This window comes from Penaeus monodon, chromosome 7 (assembly GCF_015228065.2).
Source record: "Penaeus monodon isolate SGIC_2016 chromosome 7, NSTDA_Pmon_1, whole genome shotgun sequence".
NCBI classification, from domain to species: Eukaryota; Metazoa; Arthropoda; class Malacostraca; order Decapoda; family Penaeidae; genus Penaeus; species Penaeus monodon.
Genome location: NC_051392.1, coordinates 6330322 through 6340911, shown reverse-complemented (window position 1 = coordinate 6340911; position 10590 = coordinate 6330322). Strand labels below are relative to the sequence as shown.

At 31.6% G+C, this 10590-nt stretch overlaps 1 protein-coding gene across 6 annotated transcripts in view; it reads right to left on the bottom strand.

The window, feature by feature from the left end:
• Positions 1–3060: 3060 nt before the first annotated feature.
• The window catches only part of LOC119575011 (protein UBASH3A homolog), a 23026-nt gene continuing 15496 nt past the window's right edge, over positions 3061–10590 (bottom strand). For 3 of the 6 annotated variants that reach the window (XM_037922329.1, XM_037922326.1, XM_037922331.1), the window contains one exon: positions 3061–4976. In XM_037922329.1, coding sequence (XP_037778257.1) covers positions 4848–4976 — 129 coding nt within the window. In that variant the 3' untranslated portion in view covers positions 3061–4847. Of the gene's footprint in view, positions 4977–5366; positions 10218–10590 lie in introns of those variants that run through there. The other 3 variants (XM_037922330.1, XM_037922328.1, XM_037922327.1) reach the window with 2 other exon arrangements.

The window sequence follows — 10590 nt, the reverse complement described above, 5'->3', positions numbered from 1 at the left end:
AGTGAAATTATCAATCTCTGCTGTGAAGGAAGTAGAGCTAAGATATGTAATATCCAAAATGTCTTTTTGGAACAAAGAATTTTCCTGAAATGATATATGTATATATATATATATATATATTTTTTTTTTGTATATATATATATATATATATATTATATATATATATATATATATATATAATATATATATATTTTTTATTTTTTATATTTATTTGTATTGTGTTTTATTATGTTTTTTTTTTTTGTGTTTGTTTTGTGTTTTTTTGTTTTTGTTTGTTGGTGTGGTTTTTTTTTTGTTTTTAAGAATCAAATATAACACAAATTATTTAGTTGAAATGTTTATTTCAACCTTGTTAATGTTTTTCCCTGATTAAGTTGATATAATGATAACTCTGGAAAAAAATACTTTTTAATTTCTTTTACATCATGATTTATGTATGGTAACTGATGTTTATGTGAAATCAATCAGTTCATCAAAATGAAAAATTAAAGTGCTGGTAAAGAATTACCTACAAATCTTCAAACTGTAAAGAGAGGATAACATGCATACTCTAGTATAGGTACGTAACTGCAATGATTAACCAAACTAAAAGGCAATTCAAACAAAGTATTTAAAGCACCGTAATATTCATTTCTTCATCATTTACATAGATGGCTAGAGTATTTCTACATTGTTAACATTGTCATTGTAGGCTTTAATGCATATTAATCTGATGGTCAAATTCACTGGGATGTCCCTCACTGACATCTTGTTTTTTCATAAATACTAATACTTTTACTGAAGTATCACTAAGTCAAGAAAGTGTAAAAATGGCCATCACTTGAATCAGCATTCCAACTTGGGGGTTTCAGTAAACATAGAAACCAGAGTAAGTGTACACTTTGACTCTCAAAGCATCCATAACCAAGCTAGAAAAGAGTGAATGAATTGTCTACTCACTCATCACTCAGGATGTAAAATATTATATACAGTTTGTGACAATAATCACTAGTGAAATATCTGTGACATTTCAACATGAAATACTTAGGGGGAATAAGAAGCCAAGTCAGTCCAAATGAAATGGAAGGAAAAAATGCAAATGAAAAAGACAAAAGAATCTTAACATGATCTGCAATACAGGGTCATATGAGCTAAATCTATACTATGGTAACGGGTGACTAGAAAATAAAAACTTAACTCTTCATGTTTACCATGTCGCACAAAAAGCACTGACTCATATGCACATTAACACTTAAGAATTCTGATTTAAGGTGTCATCTGGGACACATTTTCACAACAGTATACATTTTTCATTTTCAATTTTAATCTAGTGAATACTGATTAAAGCCAATGTTTACAAATTCTGTTTCTACATATTTCTTCAAAATTCTCTCTTGAGTAACCATTCAACACACAACAATCAATAATCTACACATTCTGCCCTACAGGATCTCGTTTTCCCAATTCAAATGCTCATCTAAGTGTTATGCTCTATTCATGCTACTCTAAGCTACCCATCTTTTGCCATAACGAACGCTCCTAGGACAAATATAAGGCAAAGATCACATTAACCCTTACAATAAAGGTAAAAACTGCAAATATGATTGACCAACTGGAATAGATGCACAAAATATTTGGCTCCTTAAAGGCCAAACAGGGCAGCCAGACACAGGATTTGCTATGGGTATACAACAACACATTTCACAGACACATGCAAATGATCAAACACTTAGTGCAGAAAATTTTTTGTTGACTGGTTTGAAAGCAAGATGACACCAACATGGGAATGTGAGTATCTTCATTCCAGTCTTCTAAGTTTTCAATTGAATGGAAAAAAAAAAAAAAGAAAGAAAAAAAAAAAAAAATGAAAATGACACCTAAAGATACAGCTACATCACTTAATCAAAAGTGTAACAATGACAATATCTAAAAAAATATTGCCTCCTGAAGAAATAAAGTCATCATCAATTTCTTGCATCAAAATTTCTCGAATGAGACAGCACACTTATTCATCATAAATCACTGTATTTCAAAATACACTATAACTCATTACATAACAAGTTTATTCAAATTATCCTAAGTTATCATTACTCTAATCATCAACAATCAAATGTAATAAAAATCACAAACCATCGGTGGTAAGGTGCGGTGGGTGAGGCTACAGACTCACAAGTCTTTCTCTCACTATCACTGGGCAAAGTCTACTCAAGTATGTACAAATACACTAAAAATTTAAATATTGGGTGTGGAAAATAAAATGTTTTAACCCCTAAAGTATCACAGAGTTCAGAGCTATATGTGCGCACACATTAGAAAAAGTGCAATTTGTTCTCTCTTCTTTCATACACAATTATTTAAGCTGCAGTTATTCTAACTGGGATATTTATAATATGGATAATTTAGAATTTGTTGGAGGATGCCTTCTTCAGTGTTCACTCAGTGTTCACACATACCTGAGAACAACAATTGCCAATTTTGTCCTTTAGGGGTTAAAGGAGACAGAAAGGGGAGAGAGATGGGGGAAGAATCACAAGCAGATATAAAAAAATATGTGATTTAAGTGGCTATACATAATCCATATACTCCTGATGAGCTACCCTGACCACAATATCTAAAAGTTTGTTTAAATATTCTGTCAGGTGACCTAATGACCTACATAATAATAACCATGACATTAAAGATCTCTTAACTCTCTTTTCTAAAATACTATTTATGAATTGAAAACATGTAAATTGTGAAATAAAATACCATCCTTAAAAACAACAACCAATGGAAGGAAAACTTTGAATGAAGTTATATTAATGCCCTTGATCCGTGTACTGATTACCAATGCTACTTCTCATTAGAACCATAATGTTAATGTCACATGATCAGTCATGTCTAAAGGAACATTTTGCTTTGGGTTCATTCACTTGGTTAAGGTATTCTCATTTCTCCTTTTTCACAAATAGTGAAAGATAGCTGAAAACTTGGCTGAATTAGCTTCTGCAATTATAAACAAAATATTTAAAAAGACACATAATTTTCTTAAATATTGTAAACACATCAATGATCTTTTCTGACAGTAACATTAAAAAAAAAAAAAAAAAAAAAAAAAAAAAAATACAAGCTTAACTATTCCTGAATTACAGGTTTCCTCTCTCAATTGACAAGCCAATTTCAGAAGTACAGAGGGAATTTTTAGGCAATGTAAGATCCCTCAATGACTATATCTCTTGTGCAATCAACAACATGTGAATATTAAAAATATATATCTCAACACTTCAAAAGAATTGGTAATAATTATCCAGTATTTGTTAAAATTATAGAAGTTAAATTACAAAACATAAAACAATGATAGCATGCAACAAAATTAGTTATATTAGCTCCAATAAAAACATAGCATATGCAACAAAACTCCTAGCAAGAAATTACATTACTAATTTGAAAATGTTATTCAGCCATCCTGTGGAGAAGCTGCAGGTTATATCCTTTGCATTCTTATGCCAAAACTCTTTACATGAAGCCAAAGCCGGACTGGAGAGTTTGCAATATGATAAGCTGTTTTGTATGTAAAAAAAATTGTGGTTATAGCAGTTAGACACTTTTGGCTGCAGGTAATTAGAAAGTTCTGCTGTACATTTCCATTGCCATTATTCTTCAGGACCTTGAATCTTATTTATCTGTGCAGCATTTACACTCTTTCTTTCCTAACAAAAATGTCAGTTATTTAAGTTTAATATAAAACTTCATCAATTTTGGGACATGTCAGGCTTAAGGTATTCTTAATTACATTTTCAACAGTTTGGGTATGATCTGTAGCTCATATTTCAAGTGAGAAGCATAGATCTTAACAGATAATTGCAAAGTTTCCAGTCTGGTGCCAAAGCAAGATTATAATGCAAACATGAGCCAGTTATTTCAGTATACATACTGACTGAGTGCCTAGGTAAATGAAGCCTAAAAGTATATCAACATTAGATTTTGGAATGCAAGAGTAATGCATTAATAAGATGAAATACTAGTATTCTCAGCCTTGAGCATAAAATATCAAATTCAGTTTATCATCATTCAAGACTTCATCTTTGTGAAGTGTGCAGCTGTGTTATGGCTATATTCAATGGCAAATGAGCAATTCTTTCAGAGTGGTTTATGCAATCCTCTTGGTCCCTTTCTTAGCCCGTTTGTACTATATGCCATATGAAAAGGGATATTCAAGATATCTTTATATTCACCATTGCTTCCACAACTAGGATTATTGGGTGGCAAAAAAAAAAAAAATTGATAAAAGCATCAAGCATATGAAAAGTAGCATCCTGAAGACTGTTCTATCAGGAAATGACTGAGCAAGTAAATAGGTAATTGTTCACACCAAAACAACTGAATAATCCAAGGAAGTGTGGGCAATTCCAAAATGTACAAATAACCTGGCATTTTCATAATGTAAAACTATCCATTTGTTTTTTCTTGCTTTTTGAAAAATATCTTTCTAAAATAATACTAACCTCAATTATCTTTGTTTTGAATGCAAAAATAAACAAACAAAAGAATATACAGATATTTTGAGCTAGTAATTATCTATGATATTTTTTGGTGCAGTTATATAATATATAAATACTAACAACATATTCAGACCCATCATGCACATAAAAAAAAAAAAAAAAATTGCAATGATAACAAAGCACCATATCTCTGCCACTCTACAAATCATAAGATTACCTGGACAAATCTTCATCTGTTCACCTGTCAGGGTAGCAGACAAATACTGCATTCGATAAATCTTCCGAACCATTCAAGAGTATTGGAATTCAAAGCCGTGGTTAGAAAGGGCTTCCAACTGTTAATCACATTACACCTATTCGACACTGGGAGGGAAGGGACGGAAACAACTACGGGACGAGGACCTTCCAGTCGTATCTCATATTTGCCGAGTGGGTCACAGGAGGGAAGGGAGGTTCGAGGAGCGACCAGGCGCCAGATGTCTCCTGGCCCGCCATGGAAAAGGAACAGTAGGGAACCTGTTGGGGAGCAATAACAATCTGTTAATAGTGGAAGCATCATTGGGGGGTGAGCCTCCCAGAGATTAAATTAATTTAATTCCTGATATTAAAATGTTAGTAACATTATGAGCAAGGAAAACAAAATGATGTTAATGTAGCATTAGTCAAAATACAAACATTATGTTACCTACAAATTTATATGTATAGGTATATATATATATATATATATATATATATATATATATATATATATATATATATATATATATATATATATATATATATATATATATATATATATATATATATATATATATATATATATATATATATGTATGTGTATATATATATAATATATAATATTTGTGTACATGAAGAGTTCTTAAAGGAAAGCAATAATAACAGGAATGAATCAAGAAAGAAATTTATTCTTTTCAGAAAGAGATAGTGAGGAACAGCAATACGGTATTTCTGTCTTTCAGTATAATGATATTTGAAATACAAAATAATGCTTTTTAAAGCATGTCAGTGAAATTACATCTAGCATCCTAATTATCAAGAACACATCTTATTCTGATTTGATTCTAAGAAAAAATAAACAAATAAAAGACAGAGAAGGAAAAACAAATCAAAACTCACCAGAGAAGAAAATACAACTTGTTCTGCTTAACTAATGACATGACTACAAACATTCCATGTGAAATAATATGAAAAAAGTCATGCATCTCTCATGATATTACGGCCAAAGGCCTATTTAGCTTTTAGTTTTGCTTTGTTTTGACTTAATTCTATCATATCTGAGTGGGAAGCAAATGGCAATCTTAGTCGGTAAACAATAAAATATTTTTATACAAGATATTTCACTTTTAGGAAAAGACACAGTTAACACTAGATATCTATCACAGTAAATATATTACAAGAATAAAATATCACATTCTAAGCTTTCAGTAAACTGAAACATTAAACAAAGAAATGTATTTTACCAAAAGGGCAGTATACCCAAATGAGGTTTCATGGTGGCTGCAAAAAGAATCTAGCCATTTTCTTTATTAGTTGTAGGGGGAAAAGATGAAATAGAAAGACAAGGCTTGAGCAGAAAGAGAAAACAAATGGAACTTTGTAATGAAAGAGATTCAAGGAGAAAAGTACTGTAATGAATAGCTTTTATACTTATAAAGAACAGGAATCAAATTCAAAGTCGTCAAAGAAAAAAAAAAAGAAAAAAAAAAATACAATGCATATTCAGAAAATCAGTCATCATTTTGGTCTCTGTAAAGATACCTGGGGAAGCCACATCATATTACTAAATATAATATTCCTTTCTATTTAGCACCTCAGGCTGGGGTTTCCTCATGCACTGGTGGAGGAGGTCTGAGTACATGCTTTAAAACAACACTGAATTAGATAAATGAACAAATTAATAAATCAATAAACAATAATAATAATTCAAAAGTCAAGACACACAATACGCTGGTGGTTCGCTGTTGCCATTAGCCTTGAATGGGGTAAGGGCAAGGAGGAGAGGCCAACACAGCAGCCATTCAGCAGTTTCATCTTTTCCTGAACAATGATTAGGCAACTACTCATACCTTTATCATCTGAGTGAAAAACAGTATACATATATGTGTGTGATCAACAAGAGCTTAGATCCCTTGGCCAATCTGCAAATAACTTTTTTTATCTAATACCAAGCAGCCAAAACATAACAATTGCTGACAACAAAGCATATGAAATCATATCCATATCTTTTTTATGTAAAGAAAATCAAAAGGAAAAAAAGTTGACCAATAGAGGTAGATGTATAGCACTTAGGTATTATAACAATAATCATAACATCCAGAGGGAATCATTTGCTTCTCAGTGGAAGAACTGCAATAAAACTTTTGAGAATGGTAAATAAATAAATAAATATTAATAAGAATAATTGTATGATTACACATCCAGATCAAAGGAACATTCAGTAATCCTTAACAAAGTACACTAACCATCAATATTAGAATTAAAAGTATGTCACTGTTTAAGGTAAATGCTGATTTTACATTTATAGTGATATTCAAAATATTAAACATTTTATGATTAAGAGTTAAACCTTAAACTTTTACACACTTCCTAAGAAGAGACATCAATTTAAAACTCTCTCTTTTAAACTCGGATCGATAGAGTAAAAAGTTAAAGCAGTGAAAAGTTTCACAGAGTGAAAGATATAAGATGGAAAAATAACAGTGACAGAGGCTTTGAGATAGAGACTTTGAAAGAGAGCTTGATTGAGAGAACAATCCATGCTATATATTTTAAATTTTAAATTGGGAAATCATCCCTTTTAATATACAACTTTATTATTTTGTAGATTTATTGGACATGTAAACTTCAACAAGTAATTACTTTGTACACTGAAATTCTATAATTCCATTTTATGCCTTATTCACATATGCATTTTCTAAGACGTTAACTAATTACTGGTCAAAGATACATACTCCAAAGTATTTAAGACAAGAGAAAGAAAGTAATGCATACTACAGCATTAGTGTAGTCTCGAAGATTTGACTAGATAACCAGCAACATAACTACGACAAGGATAATCTTACAAAGTCTTGATGCTTCCTCAGCAATAATTAGAAATTCACATTCTGATTAATAAGAATAAGATACACTAAAGATTTACTTAATATTCCTAATCAGATATCCTGCAAGTATAAAAAGAAAGAAAGAAAAAATGTCTCTCTTTTAAAGATAATTCAGTACACAATTATTACAGCAAACTGCTTTAAGGGGTGCTATACACCTAGAGGGTCTCCAATGGACAAACACATAAAAAATCATATCTAAGCAAAAAAGATAAACCTTGCTTCTCCCATCAATACAAGAGGATTCTCCAGTCATAATGAGCTTGTCCAGTATTCGAAACAGGCATGACTGGCTGAACCAGAGACCACCGACTCGAGGGCAATTCCACAACGGCGCTTGTGGAGCAGTACGGAATCTGTGGTTACAAGAGGAAGTTATACAATGGCTGGCTTTTCAGTGTGAAAGGATAATGACAATGACACTGAATGCACTTTTCACACTTTCATGCTTTGTGTTTTTATCCTTTTCAAAAAATATTTGATAGTCTATATGGTTTATCAGAAAATAAAAATAGTATACATTACTTATTTGAACTGAAATTAAAATCTTCCACAAAATGAAAACTGCCTCAAGCCATCCTACAGTTATCAGAGAAATAGATCACACAAGAAATTGTACTTCATCATTTTAGTTATTTATAAGGTACCAATAAACTTCACAACACACCTAACAATTATAAAAAAGTCTCTAAAACAATGGTTACAAGGACAAGCAAAAGCGCATTGTACATTCCTGCCCATGAGCCTTTACAAAAGCAACAAAGCATCAGGCTTGCAAATAGAAACACAATAGTTAATGAATGGCACTGAATGGCAGATTCTTTTTTCATACTCTTTATAGGCCAATGTCAATGGACAGAGAGTGTTGGTGGCCATATTTCTTACTTTTATTTTTGGTCAACAGCATTATCCTTTATCTTAGATACCCATTCTACCATTAACAGAACTCATGTCCATAAATATCTATTTGTTTTGAAAACACATAAAGACTTCTCCCTGGCTATTAGATTCCACAATAAGTAAATCAACAATGGCAGTGAATAACTACTGATGAAATTTTGATGTGTTCTTTTTATGAAACTATATCTCAATGCATGAAAATATACATTTTCATCTATGTACTTAAAATCTAAACTAAATTTCAAATCCTTTAAAATCTGCACAGCCTATGTGCTCCAACATTCGCATTAAATATTTTTCAAACAACTGGCAATAGTACAACAAGCTATGAAAATTCGAATAAATCTGTAAGCAATAAATAAAATGCCAGAATTCTGACATTTAAACTAAAGCTTGCCAAAAACTATCAGGATATAAAAGAAGCATCAAAGTAATGAACCCACACTAGAACTCGACCCTAAAATAAAACAGCTTTATATTTCCTATCCTAAAGTAATTTATGACTCTTATTGATCTTGTAATCCCTATCATGTACATCTGTTGATACCTTGATCAAACAAAGTTCATTTCAAGATTGTGGTATCAGTCACAGTGGAAGAGGATTAATCCCTTTTCAATGTAATCAAACACCTTTTATGAATGAACATGTGGAACTTATAAATTCTGCAGCATTTTATCAGCTCAGTAAATCTGGCTTTCAAGGCAAAGCAAGCTATTAGAAGGCTCTAACATTTCTTTTTACATATTCAAGTTACATAACCACTGAAGGAAACTTTGTGCATAAATCCATTTCAGTACTAGTAAAAAAAAAAGATAATTTCTCTCTCTTTAACATCTATTAGAAAAAAATAAACATCTCTCGCTCTTTAACAAACTGTCCTTTGGTTAAGAAAATAAATAAGAAAAATTATTAAAGCATAAAGCCTATGACATGAGACTCAAATTTTATGAGTAGTGGCTGGATATATGCTACATGCAATTTCTGTATCTTTGTTGGTACAAGGCAGTGTCATTAATTTGCTTTTGGCACCTATCAATATAGATTTTTGATAAATATTGTATAATTTTGTAATCAGTCATGCATCCAAAGCCTCATTGTTACTGCTCTGTTTTGAATAAATCTTATCTATCATATCATGTAATAGCATGTTACATATTCAGCCATCATGTATTTATCATTTCCACTGAAATGACAATTGTGCACTTACTGATGAGATACAAATGCAGACAAAATGATCTCAAGTGATGTTTATACAAATCTGAGTAAAAATAGACAGATGAAACTTTAAATACTTCCTTATTTCGTTATAAAATGGCTTTCTTTTTTATATCCTTCATAAAAGCACAAGATATTGATATCTTATACTAGCAATTATGCAAATCTTCTTTAAAATACTTCAATCAAGAGCCATACTCTCAATATTAGTATTTTATACAGATGCCATATGTCAACAGCTGAATGACTGTCAAACATCAGAACTCACTTGAAATGTTTTAAGCATCCACCCTAAGCATAAAATCTATAAGCACAAACAAGCAATCTGACACCCCCCACCCTCATCCTCCCTCCAACAAATGTGCAAGTCGCAACATGGAAGAGGTTCCTTTTTCAGAAGAGAACTCTCCAGTCAAACTCCATAATGCCAGAGTAGGTAACAGGATTAACTTCAGGAGGAGAAAGTCTCCACTGGCCACAGTCTGTCTCTTCTACCTTAGCCGTGCACCCGTAGGGAACCTGTCAAGCCAAAGTCCTCTTCAACATCAAAGAATCTGGGACAATGAGCCATCAACAACATGTTTCTTTCATGTTATGATACATATTTAAACCTTTCTTTCCACTTTTAAAGTTTTGGTTTGGGACACAGCATTTTCAAAATCTTTAAGTATAGACATTCTGAAAACAGATAAGATAAAGTTATGACAGGTTATCCTTCACTAATATAATTTTCCTCTTAATCTGGGTTTAACTAATCAACCATTAACCCACTGCCACTGGGGATGGCATGTACATACATGCCATGTCCACTGAGATTTTAGTTTATTACTTGTGTTTACACATAGATGGCTCTACAAGTACAGTAATCAAGGAGTCAATTACTAGTCCTATC